The sequence below is a fragment of the Grampus griseus genome (assembly GCF_964374135.1).
Source record: "Grampus griseus genome assembly, chromosome: 20".
NCBI lineage: Eukaryota > Metazoa > Chordata > Mammalia > Artiodactyla > Delphinidae > Grampus > Grampus griseus.
Genome location: NC_139014.1, coordinates 8,992,061 through 9,009,464, shown reverse-complemented (window position 1 = coordinate 9,009,464; position 17,404 = coordinate 8,992,061). Strand labels below are relative to the sequence as shown.

The window sequence follows — 17,404 nt, the reverse complement described above, 5'->3', positions numbered from 1 at the left end:
TACCTGGACCGAGCAGTGGCGATCGGTTCAGCTGGGCGCTGGCCTGGTGCGTCGGGGGCGCCTCGGCCACGTTTGCGTTGGTGCTCGCGGTGGTGGTGCTGGTGCTGGTGGTGGTGCTGACCGAGGCGCTGCTCTGGATGCCCGGGTTGTTTCTGTCCCACATGTTTACAGTTTTATTGTTGTAGTTGCTCGGGTCGCCCCAAGCTGAGGTACCGTCATCAATTTCCATTTTGCGTCGAATAGATGGCGGGGAAGGTTCCTCCCAGCCCGTGGCCTCACTGCTGTCCTTCTGTTTGACAGCGACCGGCCCCCCAATCCACCCTGTTCCTGTCTGTTTAACGGAAGTGGCTCCTCCCCAGTTACTCGCGCTGCTGTCTTGGGGTTTGCTCGCCCAGTTCTGTTGCGGGCCAGGCTTTAAAGACTCTCCCCAGCTTGTCCCTGGATTCACCTTCGCATTTGTGCCATTGCCCCAGCCACTGGTCCCAGACCTTGGAGCCTCGTTCCAGCCAGACCCTGATCGATTACTGTCAGCATCCCATCCAGAGCCGTTTTTTTTCCCATCCCCCAAGTGTCCAAGGACAGAAGACGAGTCTGCCCAGTCTCCCCCTCCTGCGCTCCAGGCGGGATTCGCTTTGTGTCCGTCTCCCCAGTTCTGAGCTCTGGGTTTTTGAGGCTCACCCCAGGTGGGCGACTTGTCCTCCTGATTTACGGTCCCACTCCAAGCGTGGCCACTCTTGGCCGCAGCAGCATTACTAACAGCAGTAGAGCTTATCGTGTCCCCCCAAACCCCGGGGCCATTTGGCGCTTTGCTGCTGCTGTCTCCCCAACCTGTGTTTGCTGGCGCAGCAGCAGGTGGTGAGCTGACCCACCCCGTTACTGAAGAGGTATTTGTACTGTTCATGATGGACCCATCGTTCTTCCCCCCTGAGTTTGAAAGCTGAGTAGCTGCGCAACCCCAGGCCTCTGTCCCATTGTCATTCTTTCTCTCAGACCTTGGGGATTCTTCAAATTCCCAGGCAGTGTTTTGCTTTACTGGAGTCTGTCCCCAACCAGTATTAGACAGAACTCTTGGGTCAAGATCGTTCCTTGGCAATTGGATGTGCCCTTGGTCTAGAATCCCTTTGTCTCGCCTTCGGCCTTCTGTTCCTTCCCTCCCAGCGCTTCCTTCGTTGTGGCTGCCAGAACCGTCGCTGCTTCCTTCACTTGCTGTCGTTCCAGAAGATGCAGCTTTGGCCCAAGAGTTCGTGTGTTCGCCGCCAGGCTGCGTGGCAGGATTCTGGCTGCCGACACTAGGACTCTCCCACCCTGTTGATCCTTTCCCATTGATGTCACTACTGGAATGCTGGTTTGGGGGCTTTCCCCAGTCCCCGTTCACCCCGTTAGAGGGGCTTCGGCTGGGGTGGCCCCAAGCTCCCGAATGGAGGTTACCGACGCCATGGTTGCCACTGCCCCGCCCCCAGGCGAGGATGCCAGGACCGGCAGGAGGTCCCGAATCCCATGCGTTCCCTCCGTTTCCCTCCTTGTGCACAGCACTGCTGGAGCCATTCTGCTTAGCACTTGATGCTGAGTTCACAGTGTCGCCATTCCCCTGATTGAACCCAGAATTGCTATTTCCTGTGGCAGGGTTACCTGGGGACAGTCCCCACACAGAACTGCTGATTCCTTCGCTGCCACCCCCACTGACTTGAGAAACTGATGATCCGTTAGCACCAGGAAGGCCTTGCAGGTGGGGCGGGATGATGGCCCCCATACCAACAGCCATGCCCCAGTTTGGCAGTCCGTTTGTCTGCACTGCATTGATAGGGTTTGGTGAAGAGTTCAGGGGGTTAGTGTTATTTGGTCCATCAGTGTTAAGGTTCTGAGGTTGTACGCTGAAAGACACATTCTGAGAAGTGGACGTTTGTGGTTCTGTGCTCTCTTGCGGCAGCAAGTTTCCCCAAGCACCTAAAGTGCCCGCTGGGTTCCCATTCTGGTTGCCCATGTTTTGACCTATGGCACTGACTGGACTGCAAATACTGGAAGGGTTGCCTGTCGCCACAGTTCCTTCATGTCCAAGTACAGGCCAGGCAGCTGGGTTGGCATTGGGATTAAGGTTAAGATTAATGCCAGCATTGGAGTTGGAAGCACCCCAGCAATTCTGACTTCTCCCATCTCCGATCATGTTGTCCATCTTTCCATCCCCACCACTGAGGGAGCAGTGAGCCAGGCCGGAGCTGGAGCCCGTGGCTACGCCCCACACTCTGGCTGCATTTCCATTACCGTTTGCTCCCCCCGCCCCAAGGGCACTCTGATTAGAAGGGCTTTGGACGAGTGCGCCGTTGGTGCCATTATTGCCGTTCGTCTTCTTGGTATGTCCAGTGAAGCTGCCCTGGGCACTCCCTGTAGCCATGCTACTGTTCTCTGAGCCACAGCTGGAGGTACAGTCAGTGTCTGTCGTACATTCTGAGGCAGATTCAGCCTCTGTTCCCGTGATGGAAGGCCACGCCTCCTTATCGGTCCTGTCTATTATCACTTTATCCCAGCTGCCGTTGGCTTCGCTCCTGTAAGTGGGCTGCTGTCCCCAGTGGGAACTTTCATAATGCTCTGCCAGCCCGCTGTGGCCGATTTCTGCAAAAGATGAAACAAGTTCAAAGTTAGATTCTCCTCCCACTTATCGGTGAATCAACTGTTAAAACTAGTCTTTGGGGGAAGCTCTTTATTTCGAGTTTTCAATTCTGAATGACAAATACTAAAAAATGACTTCAAGAAAAAAGTTATTTGTCTTCTAAGTAGCTCCCATTCAAAAAAGAGTTAATGCTTCTAAAATTACTTTAATTCTTACCACTACACCATAGTATTGAGAAGATTCACAATGCACATTAGCACAGGAGCATCTGTGAAAGCGTTTGTAGTAAAGAAAGTGGCTTAACTGGAAGCAGTTTGGAATCTATGCGACCATGCAACACCTGTGAACACTCAGCTTCTGGGAAACGCTGGCTACAACACTGAAGCTCGCCTGGATGCTGGGTGCAATTTGCAGTTCTTTTCAAGACTTCTAATGAGTCACAGTATTAGATAGAAGTTACACAGCTCATTTGGTAGAAAAGAATTGTAAATCTCCCGCAGAATCATATAACAGAACCAATATTTGGGGGGTGGGGGATGGAGGGAGAGAGAGAGAAGTGGTTTCAGAAAATGATCTCTCATGTTATCAAGGGTACAAGAGTTAGAACGATTTGATTACATTTATACTACTTTATCTGTCATTACCAGTGATTATGGTTTATCCTGGTTTCCTGTGCATTAATAAAAAATATTCTCAGCGCTATAGCTGGTATCTTCTCGGATCTCTATGGAGTCCTTCTTCAGTTGCTTTCTACTTCCTTAATTTAGTCTTTTCTTTGGAGATCCCCAGAATAACTTTATACGATATCTTCTATAGTATTTATATCTTTTCACTCTTATGATCCTTTTAAAGAAGCTAGTATTTGGTATCTGTTATTTACCTCCTTTAATTTCCTAATTTTTGGGGTATTTCTAACATTGCAATCAAACTTATATTCCAACGAATTTTCCAATAGACTTTATTCGAAGTATGCATCACTCAAGACCTCACACAGTTTAGAAATCGTTGACAGTTTCTTTAAATAGTATGATATACAGATAATTGCAATTAAATATTTCTTCTCTTTTAGAACACTTTCATTATTATGTTCTCTGCAAATTAATTTCAACAAGAAATATCTTACTCATGGACAGTAAAACTGGGCTCCCCCCCGCAATCTCTTTTATAGTTTGATGGAGCTAAAAGAGGAAGTATTCAAAGAATTATCACCATCACTAGAAAGAACATACCAAAACTAACTTCAACCTTAAAAAAAAAAACCCAAACAAATGACTTTTGTTGCCTGATTTAAAAGGAATGTAATGAATTTATCAGCTCCACGCTCTAACCAACTGAGCTAACTGGCCGCGACTAAAAGGAATGTAATGAATTTAGAATGATGGTCTAGGTGATTCTAAAGTAGGCAGGTAGGGACTTCCCTGGCAGTCCAGTGATTAAGGTTCCATGTTCCCAGGGCCAGGGGCACGGGTTCAATCCCTGGTAGGGGAACTAAGATCCCATGTGCTGCATGGCGTGGTCAAAAAAAAAAAATCAACTGTGTCGCTTGTAAGAGGTTTTTATTCTTCTTTTAAAAAAATGTTTGGCAGCATTGGGTCTTCGTTGCTGCGCACAGGCTTTCTCTAGTTGCGGCGAGTGTGGGCTTCTCACTGCGGTGGCTTCTCTTGCTGCAGAGCACGGGCTCTAGGCGCGTGGGCTTCAGTAGTTGTGGCGCACGGGCTTAGTTGCTCCGAGGCATGTGGGATCTTCCCAGACCAGGGCTCGAACCTATGTCCCCTGCATTGGTAGGCAGATTCTTAACCACTGCGCAACCTGGGAAATCCGAGGCTTTTGTTCTTAAGAAAATAAAGAAGTAAATATTAAAAAAAAAAAGTAGGCAGGTAATTCCAGGTGAAAACTACAAAGGGAAAATGAAGATAGGCAACAGAAAACTTTAAGTATCTAAATTACCATAAAACAATGAAGTTCTTTATTGCCAAATATTGATATTAGGGGTTGGCTCTGCTACCCTGGTTTATGACAATTTCCTCTGTTGGTTTTGCCTATACTATAAAAACTAGCTTATGTAATAACCAATTTAAAGAGATCAACGAGGGCTTCCCTGGTGGCCCTCAAAATAAAGAGATCAATGAGCCACTCATCATTTAACACTGAAAATAAGACCAAGTTAAAAAACAGAGATTATCCCTAAATGCTCATCGACAGATGAAGGGATAAAGGTGTGGTACATATATACAATGGAATATTACTCAGCCATAAAAAGGAACGAAATTGGGTCACTTGTAGAGACATGGATGGACCTAGAGACTGTCAATATAGAGTGAAGTCAGAAAGAGAAAAACAAATATCATATATTAATGCATATATGTGGAATCTAGAAAAATGGTACAGATGAACCAGTTTCCAAGGCAGAAATACAGACACAGACGTAGAGAACAAACGTATGGACATCAAGTGGGGAAAGGTGGGGTGGGATGCATTGGGAGAGTGGGACTGACATATATACACTAATATGTATAAAACAGATAACTAATGAGAACCTGCTGTATAGCACAGGGAACTCCACTTCGCTGTACAGTAGAAACTAACACAACATTGTAAAACAACTATACCCCAATTAAAAACAAACAAACAAAAACCAAAGATTATCACTTTTTGTCAGCAAACCTACCACAGTTCACTCTCCCTCGGTCTTGCCCCTGCAGGGACAAGGTTTACCCAAAGGCGGGCCACCTACCTCTTGACTTGGAGAGCACTCACTGCAACCTGCACCCAGCAGTAGCAGGTTACCAGCCTGGCCTAGCAAGGTTTTACATCCATAATGCTTGCTACATATTAGGCAACCAATAAATGTCTGTTGGACAAACAAAAGAATCAATGTATAGAACCAAATATGAGTTTTAGCTAAAGCCACCAATTAGCTGAACAATCTTAAGTCATTTCTCAACTCTACAAAGATGATGATGAACTAACTACCTAAGCCCTAAAGTTCTCAGCTCTAAAATTTATAATCTAGAGTTTATATATACTACATAAGAATCACACAAAAAAATACCTAGCAACATATTTGACACTGTCAATCTCAACTACAATATTGGAGAGAAGATTTTTTTTCGGGTAAAATATACAAAATATAATTTTCCATTTTAACCATTTTTGAGTATACAATTCAGCAGTGTTAAGTACATTCATTTTGTGAAACCATCACCACTATCCCTCATCCCAAGATGAAACAGTATACCAGCAATACACCAGGGTTCCAATTTCTCCACATCCTTGCCAACACTTGTTATATTCTGATTTTTGAATAACAGCCAGCCTAATGGGTGTGAAGTGGTATCTCATTGTGGTTTTGATCTGCTTCTCCTTAATGATTAGTAATGTTGAGTATCTTTTCACATGTAAAGCATTTCTATAATCAAACTGGTTTATTTCGTTTAAAATGAACAATCTAAGAACTACATTGTTTGCATATAAAAAACCCATAAAACCCAATGAGTTTTCAATAAATAATGTAAAACAATTCCAAAATATGCCATCCTCCTACTCAGATGGTTTTGTTTTGGAATTTTCTACAGATATTTATAATCAAAACATAAAACTGTAAATAGTAAATATTATTTAATTTCTGACATTATGAGATGATAAAATGTAGGAGCAATGTTGTTGCTTGTGAGAAAAATAAATCTAGATCATTACATTTTGAGCTATAGAACATCCTACATTTTACAAGATAAAATAATTTATAAACTTCTCTATGAGACAGAGAGAGGGTAAGGCAAGTAATGAATTTAATACAGTAACTAGGGAATTCCCCGGCGGTCCAGTGGTTAGGACTCCACACTCTCAATGCCGAGGGCCCGGGTTCAATCCCTGTTTGGGAAACTAAGATCCCACAAGCCGTGCAGTGCAGCCAAAAAAGAAAAAAAACAAATACAGTAACTAAACCTGAAAAGGGGAGATGGAAAACAAGGAGGAGAAAAATTACATGAAAAACACTGAATCAACATGCTGACAAATACCTGAATTCTCTACTTTCACGGATAGTCCTCTGCCCTTAGAGCTTTACAAGAGCAACAAAGGGCCAAGGACCAAAAGCTAACGTTGGAATTAAGGAGATAATCCTGTGAGAAAAAGGATTTTTTTCATTCACGTAAATTTTAAAAATCCCAAATTTCATGAAAAATATTAGTCATTAGGTTAAAAAAAAGAAAACGCATCCATAAAGGTGTATCAAGGGTATGTAGCATCGCCGTGCAGCCTGGGCTCTTTCTAACAAGTGTGTCTGTCTGCTGAAGGGATGGCCCCCACAGTGATCAAGTTCCACCGCTCAGTCCTTCCCTGGGGTGGAGAGGAAGAGCTCAAGGGCAGCAGAGCCAGCTCGGCACCAACGAGGCAGTGCTGGCAGGAGCCCCAGCACCCGAGCCGACAGAGGGCAGGATGAAGTCTCGCCTGAGCGTTTACACACTGGAGTCTCTAGGACACTTTCACTTACTACGACTGGATTCTCCTATGAGAATCTAGGAGAATTTCTAACTGTCTCCCCCAGACCCATTCCTGCTTCTCTCCAGTCTCTTCTCAGTAATGCACCAAATAGTCTTTCCAAATGCACCTCCAGCAGATCATGAATGCCTACTCACACACTTCAGAAGGTTCTTAACATCAAACCCACGAGGTATCACCTCACACTGGTCAGAATGGCCATCACTGAAAAGTCTACAAATAATAAATGCTGGAGAGAAGAAAACCCTCACACACTGTTGGTGGGAATGTAAATTGGCGCAGCCACTATGGAGAACAGTACGGATGTTCCCTAGAAAACTAAAAACAGAGTTACCATATGATCCAGCAATACCACTCCTGAGCATATACCCAGACAAAACTATAACTGGAAAAGATACATGCACCCCTATGTTCATGGCAGCACTATTAGAATAGCCAAGACATGGAAGCAACCTAAATGCCCACTGACAGAGAAAGAAGATATCATGTGATATCACTTGTATGTGGAATCTAAAAAAGTTATACAAATGAACTTATTTACAAAACAGAAACAGACTCACAGACATAGAAAACAAACTTAAGGTGACCAAAGGGGACGGGGGGAGGGATAAATTAGGAGTTTGGGATTAACAGATACACACTACTATATATAAAATAGATAAACAACAGGGACCTACTGTAGAGCACAGGGAACTATATTAAACTATAATAGGGAACACTGGAGTAAGGGCAGTTCTGGGAAGGAGAGAAGAAAGGGAGATGACGGACTGAGATCCAGACATATTGAGTCTGGGGCGGTTGCAAGACCTCCGAGCGGATCCGCCCTCAGTCCTGGGAGAAGCAAGTCAGAAGCTCAGATGTTAATGTGCAGTTCATCAGCAGTCTCTCCGTGTGGACTCACGCATCCTTGCAGGTGCTTCATCCAGCTCCTTAAAAGACCATTAGCACCACTCTTCTCCCCTCTTCACTCCCCTCCATCACCTGCTTCAGTAGCTGGATCAAGTGGGGGCTCCCTCCAACAAGCACTGCGGAATCTACGTGTTGTCATCCGCTCAACAGGACACTTTTCTCAAAGGCGAGAACGTGTCTGCAAGTGGTGCATGCCAGGAGACCAGTGCTCCTAACTCAAAGGGGAGCTAAGTGTTCTGGAACTCGGTACACATGGTGGGAAAGGAGACGAGAGAGAGAAGGCTAGAGGAGAGGAGATAAAAGAGGGAAGGAGGTGAAAGCATGAGACGAAATGTCCCCCTGGGAATTCCCTGGCAATCCAGTGGTTAGGACTCGGTGCTTTCACTGCTGTGGCCCTGTGTTTAATCCCTGGTCAGGGAGCTAAGATCACTCAAGCTGTGTGGTGTGGCAAAAAAAAAAAAAAAAAGAAGGAAGGAAGGAAGAAAAAAAGAAATGTCCCCCAAACACCAAGGGAGTTTTACTGAACGGGTACTTACACCTGTGTTTTGGCACAGACGGTATAAAGGACAGGGGATCACTGCTACTAAAGGAACCTAAAGGAGAAGCTCAACTCTCACCAGTGCACGGAACAGCTCAAGTCCATTTCCAGGTGAGGACTTCTGTCCTAAGCTTGCAAAGACGGCCACCCTTATATGAGGAACTATTTGGAGGGGCTTAAAGTGAGGCTAACAAGTTAATTTGCTATATACATTTATATGTGTTATTACCATGTAAGCCACTAAAAATATTTTTCTACTTAAAATGTTTTTAGCTGTAATGGAAACAGGGGATAAGGAAACAAAATGAAAGAGACAAATATTACAATGTCTTTCACTGTAATTAAACTTCAGGAACACCAAAATGATATATGGATTTTTCCAAGATAATACCACATTTGGGGGTGTTTAAGGGTCAAAATGAACATTAAATACATTAAAAACCAAAAAGTTAAGGCTAAATGGTAAAAATTCCTCTATGCCGTGGTTCTACAATTTGATTTTCAGCCTTGCTCCTTAGTGTTCCCAGTTCTGGTACATTAAAGAAAGCTCTTAGCCCCAGGATCTTTCTTTACAGGGTCCTCTCTTCCTACAGTTTGGGGCCCCGTACAGAGCCTGTTCCTGTGTGACTCTAGTCACAGTGTCCTCCGATGACAGTTCCCTGAGACACTCACATTCTGCTGAACAAGCATGTTCAACAGCCCTACCGATGAGCTCACAAACACTGCACAGATGAACAAGACCTAGTCTCCCCTCAAAGAACTTTCTGTGCCGAGACGAGCATGAAGCACAAAGGTGCCAGTCTTTGCTCTAGTTTTTTATTTTCCTTCTTTCACTTTATCTTGTTTTCTCATGTTTTTCCTTCTCAAAAAGTTTTAAAATGGGAATCAACTGTGACCTATGTACTTTAATACATATATAAAAAAATAGTTTGGGGACTTCCCTGGCAGTCCAGTGGTTAAGACTTGGAACTCTCAATGCAGAGGGTGCTGGTTTGATCCCTGGTTGGGGAACTACGATACCACATCCTGCGCAGGCAAAAAAAAAAAAAAAAAAGTTTGAATACATAAATGCATTTAAAAGCTGGAAAGGACTTGAAAACTAGAAAGCAGAAAGTTATGATTTTAATGCAATATTTTTGATTTTCAAATATAGACTTAAGTTGATTTGAAAATACCACTCACCATCTTCTTAGTGCAGTGGTAAAAACCAGACAACAGAAAACAAAGAGCAGAACCTACTTCCCCAAAACACAAAGGAGTTAAACCTAAAGCCACTTTGGAAAAATTAGGCTTTCCCCACTCCCACCATCCTTTCACCACTCAGACTCCTTTAAAGTCTTCTGTGGGTATCTGAGGAGCACAGTTTGACTAGTTCTGTTCTGGGGAGCCCCTGAAGTCTCTCCTCTCTTGCCGCTCATCGTCATCATCACCAACACCACCATCACATCAATAGCATTATCACTCCCACCATCACCACCACCACCATCATCACCAGTAGCACCAGCAATACCCCACCACCACCACCACATATTCTGACACTAGAATTTATCTCTAAAATGAAAACGTGTTACATTTTTAAGGCTATTACTCTCTTTATGTTTAAAGCACACCATTCTTCTTGGGAGAATTTATGACTTCAAAAATATTTGAATAACATGCCTTTCATAAACCAAAGTCTCTTGACTGTGCTATCAATTCAAAAACCCATCTTTTAGTTATAGTCTAAAAGACTCTATGAAAGAAATTTGTGAAATGACTGACTTGTGGGAACAGGCATTTTGAAATGAATGAAAGCTCTAAAATAAACCAAGACTGAATTCTCTTGTAAGTTATTCTCAACTCTCCAGGATAAGCCCACAGGAACTGTTAAAGGCTAAAATCCATGCATCTGTTATGCAGCAAGTTTGAGAGAGTTTATAAATAAGTCTTCCTATCCCTACGACACCACATATTTCATAGCACTTTCAAGTTCTGCGTATTTCCACACACATTAAATGAACTGAACCTTACAAATTACATCTGTTTTACAGATGGGGAAACAGAGGCTCAGAGGCCAGATTTGGAAAAGGTGTTATAACCAATAACCAGTAAGGACTGAACAGAAATGCCTATCTTCAGGATAAAATTCCAGTGCTCCTTCCATTACAACATTCTATCACCAAATGTTAAATTCACTTTTTTCCTGCTGTTTGAATGGTTTACACGTTCTAAAAATAGGTGTCTCTATAAAAATGTAAGTAACATAAACAGTCTTAGGTGATTAAAAAGGATCACACGATAGCATGGTTTAAAGAAAAAAGCTTTCTTCTTTTTTTAAATTCCAAAATGTTACCATGTAAAGATAAACTTTTCAAGAAAAAGTGTTTAACGAAGAGCTTCCTGAACCTACAGTGAGCGGGCTTTTAATTAGGCGTCACATTAATCAGGTAGGGAAGCGCGGGCAAGATTTGCGCAGAAGTGCGCGGGGCGCCTAATTATTGCTAACACTGACAAACAGTACGTAGTCCATTCTTTCTCACCGCAGTCCTTTTAACCGAAATGACAGAATAATAAATCATAAAGTCATTCCAAATGCCTTCCATAGTTGAAAACACATGAGTGCTACGCTTACTGATAACACACAGTCCTCGGTTTCAAGGGGCGGGATCAACGAAACCATCGTTTTCAGCTTTGGAGAACCGAAGCCACCTCCCTCTCCACTGCCTTGAGTGTGCGTAAAAATCTTGTGGAGAAAGTGCTCTGAGTTCAGAATTCCGTCACTGGACAGACTCCGAGACATCTCCTTCGTCAATTTCTATCAATGGAAGGAATTATGAAATGCAGAACCAAGTGAAAGGTTTACTGCAAACAATAATTAAAGTGTCCAAAAGAAAATGCTTATTGCCTTGTTTTTCTTCAAAACGGCAGGAAACGAGGCTGCTTCCTCCGCGGTCAGACCCTGTGAGAGGCACTGCCGAGCGGGGCGGCCGCGGGGGCGGCGGCGCGGGGCCCGGAGCAGCTCCGCGCGCAGCGGCGGGGGCGCCATCTTACGCGTCGTCTGCGCGCCCCTCGCGCCCCGTCCGAGGCCCTGGAGAAGCAGCTGCTGTCTGCTCCGTGTCGGCTCTGTTTCTGCGGCTCTGCGGGCCGCGGGGGCGAAAGTACCTGCGGAGAGGGGCCGCCCACCCCCTGGAGACGCTACCTTGCGCGCCGAACGCCCGGGCGCCCGCATCTAGGGCAGCGCGGGTTCCCAGCTCCACCCTGTCGCCGCGCGCCCCGGGCCGCCGGCTGTCGTCACCGGGAGGCTCCGTGCTGACTGCGCCCGGCGACCTGCAGGCGCCCGCGGGGCAGGAGCTGGCGTTGCCCTTCCCTTCCCTTCCCGGGAGGGAGCCGATCACCCCCTCCAGCGGGAGGGGCGGGGGGAGGCATCCGCGGAGAGGACTTGAAAGCTCTGATTATCTAATTGCAGCTGACACTAAACCGATCTTCCTGCCTCTTAAAATTCGTTCAGTTGTCACAGCCATTTTCACTACAGGACCCAGTTACAGCAGCACCAGAGCCACTTTTCCTCTGTTTTTTGAAAGTCTGCCAAAAGAGCAAGGGCGCGTTGCCCATTGGCTGCATGCAAATAAACCGCTGCTCCTTCCTACTCCTTTGTGTTCCGTTCCTTCCTCTTTCCCGCTTTTCCTGAACACACACTAAACGTTCGGCATACCAACACTAGCTATAATTTTCTAAATGAGCCCCATATGTAAATTGGCACGTGTCCAACTTCTTTCCTGCTTCTATCTACAAAAGATCTAAGTAGCAAACACTACCGCGTATTAATCAAAGCCTCAGTTTACGAATGTACAAAGTAGCCACCAAAACAATACATTGTTCTGCCTTAAGCGCGGCGAGAAAGAGTTTCTTCTTTTTTAAAAAAGATAAAAGCTCTCAAGTGTTTCAAGCTGGAGTTATACTGCAGGTTGGCAAAAACATAGTCTGAATAGAAAATAACATTTTTCTGGAAGCTTAATAGGGTGAATCACTACACATATACGACTATATACACTTATCAGTTAAAATTTTTACCAGTTGGCTAAGTGACAAGGTCACACAGGGGTCGTGGGTCTGGAAAACGAATCGGACCTGTCTCTTGACCACACTGCCACACTGCCTCCATGCCCGGGGACGCCCACCTAGGTCCCTGTGCTGATTCCACTAGGACATGGGATGGCGTCCCAGCAATGCTTTGCATTGACAAAATCAAGCGAGCTCTTTGGAAGCGGGTTTGAGTTGGAGATTCCAGGGAAAGGACCTTAGAAGTCTCATTTTAGGTGAGAAATGGAAGTACTGGCTGTGGCATAACCAGTGCCGGCTGCCAGGACTTCCCCTTCAGTTCAGTTCCTTTCACTTTGCTCAACTGGTCACACAGAGGTTCGGACACTGTCCTTTTAGGATACAATACAGGTTACACAGTATACAGTGCGTGTGAGGCTGCATGTTGCGGACGAATGGAGCATCCTACAGCTTCAAGAGGAGCTTGAGGACAGAAGTACTCAAGGGGCTTCACGGAGGGTGGGTGACTGTGATTTGCAGACAGAAAGGGGCAGGGCGATCAGGTGTGTGCATGTGCTGGGAAAGGCAACACTGAGTGTGGCCTATTTGTGAAGCCATACGGAAACAATCCCAATCAGAACGGAAAGCAGGACCCGGGGACAGAAGGAAAGGTGCTGGCTGGACAAGGCTGGGAAGGGCACTGAGCCAGGCAGAGAGACGGAGACTGCATTAGGAACTAGGAAACCAGGACAGGTTTCCGAAGGGACCTCTGAAGCTGTGATACCAGAGACTGCTGGTGAAGAGATGAAATTGGTGTAAAACAAAGACTTTTGCTTGGGAGCCAAAAAAATCAATCATTTCTTATTTTATTAATGTAAATATATAGATTGATTCCATTTCTCAAGATGTTTTTATGTATAAAATGATGATTTAGTCTTCAATGTATATATTTTAAAAAGTACAAACAACTAGGAATAACTTTCTGGAGAAGGATATTATAATTACAGAGCCAGATACTTTCTTAAAGAATATTACTTTCATATAAAATTTTACTGAATCAATTTCTTGATTACTTTCTCCTTATCTAAGAAGATACCAGTAACATCTTGCACCTCTCGCATTTGGTGAGAACACTGATGCAAGACTGCCAACTAACCTTATAACAATGAGATAAGCCCAGAAAAAAGCAGGGCTATTACACTTCTTTTTCAGTTTTTCAGTTTTTTAAGCGTCTTAAATCAACACCCCAAGCTATACAGGTCTGACTATACAATCTTTGTCTCTGTTAAGATTGGTCGGAGAACCATATTTCAGTGTGGAAAGTAACCATACGTTTGACTATAAACTGGTTGCAGTTAAGCAGATGGGATTATATTCAGTGAATATATTTGATCATTTCTTTCCTTCCTAGCTTTTTGCTGAAAATCACTGACCTACATCGCCTCTACCAGGAATTTAGCAGATGAAAGTAAAGACTATTTGAAGAGACATGGCAAAGCTGTCTAAAAATATTTGTTCCAAATAAAACCACAAAGTCATGGTTTTGAGAAATTCTGCTATAAATACTTCTATGTCATGCTGGAATTATTCCCCATATAAAAAGGCAGCACATGAAGGAAAACAAATATTAATATGAATTGTGACATGTTTCTTTTAATTCTAATCTAACACAAGAAGCCTCCTTGACTCTCTAATTACAGACCTGAATTTCACTACCATCAGCAAATACGCTTTCGATGCCAGAACCATTGCCAATTGTTAGTTAAATTACTTGAAACGTAAAGATTTAAGAAAATCAGAGATTCATGGCAGTCAAACACATGTACTTTGCTCTTCCAAAAATTTCCCTGAAACTCCAGTAAAGAAATTGTTAAAAGTGTAAATCCATGAGGTCAAGAAGATGGGAACAGGAGAGAGAGGAGATGAGAGATGCTGACATTCTGGAAGCTGGAAAGCAAATGAGCAAGTTGCGAGCTCTCCTGGGAGCCCAGAGAAAGTTATCGTTGAACTGCAGGCAAGGACACAACAAGCAGCAGGCGGCGTAGAGCCCCAGACACCGCAGGGGCCGAGCACGGGGAGACAGCAGGCAGGGTTGCCTCAGGACGCTTGAATAAGTTACTTAGAAACACCGCTCCCCATAAAATGCTATTACCTCCCTGCACAGAAAGTATGTGTGCAGTCATGAGATATCCTAGTAACCTGAGGGAAAAGGGTTTTATTTTGAAGTGTTCACTGCAGGGTTCTAAAGCATCTGCCTTGGCAGATTTATATGTACTGACGTAGACCTTTAGTTTCTGGTGAGCAACAAACTAGCTGAAGTAGCTAATGCCATCTGAAAGTGTATGAGGAACAATATAAATGAGTAGGGGGAACTAGAAGTAAACCTTAAGATCTAATTGAAATGAATCGAGCTATCATCTAGCTAGCTTTACTAAGTGTACAGTAAACATGGATCAAAACATGTCCATTTCTATTTCTGGGCAGCAAGTTGAAAGTAGCAAACCAGTTCTCAGATAGAAAGAACGCCGGGTTCTGTGCGGTTTACCTGGCTGGGGCTTGCTGGGGTGCAGCTGTGCTCCGGCTCCAGGCAGCGGGGGAGGGCTCAGCCCTGCAGGCCCAGCACCCTGGGTGGGGCTCACGCTGGTCAGAGACCCCGTGGGCAGTGGCTGACCTCTCTTTAACAGCTGCTTCTGTTCTTGCTGGCGGAAGCGTGGAGGCACCTCGCGAGGCAGGTAACGGGATGCAGCTGGCTGCTGGCCGCCGGCAGACGCACGTTTGCCATTGCTGCTGCTGGAGAGAGTGCTGGTGGAAGTACTGGTACTGGTCCCGGCAGGTTGGAGCTGGCTTGAACAGGTCTCAGTAGGTTCTGGCACTAGAAGGAACAAAAGGAAAAGACCCCAACACTTTAGTTATCACCTCCTTCAACCCAAACCAAAGAAAACAAAACCAAAAACTGAGAAAGAAATGACAGTGGAGAGCTTTGGAATCGAACTCCACGAAAGCCCAGAGTTCCAGGCTTGAGACCCAGTTGTCCTATAAATGAACCTCGATCCTGAGCTGTAGCTCTTGGCCAGTTTCCTCATCTATAAGACAGGTGATCACGCTGGGTTAGAGCAGCAGCTCTTCAGCTTGAGCTGGAGTCAGGTTAAAGGCCTGATTCCTAGGACCCGCCCGGGGAATTCACGTGGTTGGAAGGGAGGGGAGACTACAAATCTGCATTTCTAATAAGTTCCCAGGTGAGGGTGATGCCCCGGGTCCTGGGCCCACACTTTGAGAATCACTGCTCTCAGTCTGTGTTTCTCAAATTTAAGGGATCATTAGATGTCCATGAATTTATATATATATTTGTTTTAATTCTGAAGACAATCTAAAAAATATATATATATATATGCGCATTCTGGGTTACCTGAATAATTAAGGCATTTGTGGTGATGGTATATCGATAGCACCACTACACTCCTCCCAGATTTATTGGAAAAGAATGCCCGTAGGCTAATTTGCAAATGATGCATTAAGTGAAAGCCAAAACACTATCAGAGTGTGCTGCATCAACAAAGGTTCCACAGCAATGTAAACAGGAAAAAGGAGCAGGAGAGTTGAGTGACAGCCCTGCTAGTGAGCATGCCAAATGCAAAAGGTGATCTGAGTGGTGGCCCTGAGTGAGGAATGGAGCACAGGCCTGTCAAGCGCCAAAGAACCTGAGCCTCAAGTTCATTTCCATCTTGAATTTGAAACATTAATATCCAGAATATTATGTTACCCTGTTATTTGAAAAAAAATTTTTTCGACTTAATTTATAAATGTCTTTGATTTCAGAATTGAGTAAAAGCTATGTGCAAAACGAGTTATACCTAGTTCTCTGTATATCTTGTCTGTATAAGCAGCATTATAAAAACCTTTCCAGTCGACACTGTTTGCCTTTTATTATCCCTTGCGATCAGCCCGCATTTCTCACCTCCCGTAATGGGTTCTGCTGTCCACCCCGCAACCCCATTGTACACAGTCAGTATCCGCGAAGCCTCTGCCCACTGTTTTTCTGTCACCCTGCCTGGCAAACCCTCAATTCTGGATGAAGCCACTGTCACTGTCCACTCTCTCCACCCTGGACTCGGACTGCTATGTCTCTCAAGAAAACAGAGCCGTGCAGTTTGGCATCACTATGAACTCCTGGGCCCTAACCTCAGGACACGCTCAGTGCTTCCTGACCAGCCTATGATTTCCTGGGTCTGCCTGGTTCCACTGCTGTCAATGACTCATTCAAAGACCTTCCACTCTCCAGTGATAATGCCTTTATCTCCCATCCCCAGAAGATAAACTGGACCTTATTCTTCAAAGAAATAAAGACCAGCAGGCAAAAACCAGGTTTCTGCTCCTACAATACACATCACACTGTTCTCTGTCCCACACTTCTGTTATTCCTATCCAAGGCTAGTATTATATTTACCAATTCCAAGACTCACATTTCTTCACATATGAAAATCACTTGCATCGGCATGTGTCTTACCATCGACGGCACATCCCTTCCTCAGTGGCACATGAAATACTGGGGCATCTCACTGCCTATGGTGTCAGAGAGGCACCACAAGACGGCTCCCTCCACGGCTCTGGATCCCGTCTCAGGGACTTTGTGTGTCCTGGATCTTCAACTCATGACATTCTCCAGAGCAGATATAAAGGCTCAAAGTTGAAGACTGGGTCTTCGATTAATTCTTTGTTTTACAAATATTTATATTTTTTCTTCCAGGGCTTAGTAGATGGACATTGCTGAGTGTAAAAGAGAAGAGAAATCCGGCCACCGAGTTCGCGTGTGGAGTGGAGGAGAGCACATTTCCAAC

General features: G+C 44.7%; 1 protein-coding gene across 2 annotated transcripts in view; it reads right to left on the bottom strand.

Annotated features, from left to right (window-relative positions):
- TNRC6C (trinucleotide repeat containing adaptor 6C) overlaps window positions 1-17,404 on the bottom strand; it is an 81,105-nt gene that overhangs the window by 41,051 nt on the left and 22,650 nt on the right. For both annotated transcript variants that reach the window (XM_082679575.1, XM_082679576.1), the window contains exons 3-4: window positions 15,115-15,441; window positions 4-2,607 (exon numbers count right to left, since the gene is read on the bottom strand). In XM_082679575.1, the coding sequence (XP_082535701.1) occupies window positions 4-2,607; window positions 15,115-15,441 (2,931 nt within the window). The remainder of the gene's footprint in view (window positions 1-3; window positions 2,608-15,114; window positions 15,442-17,404) is intronic.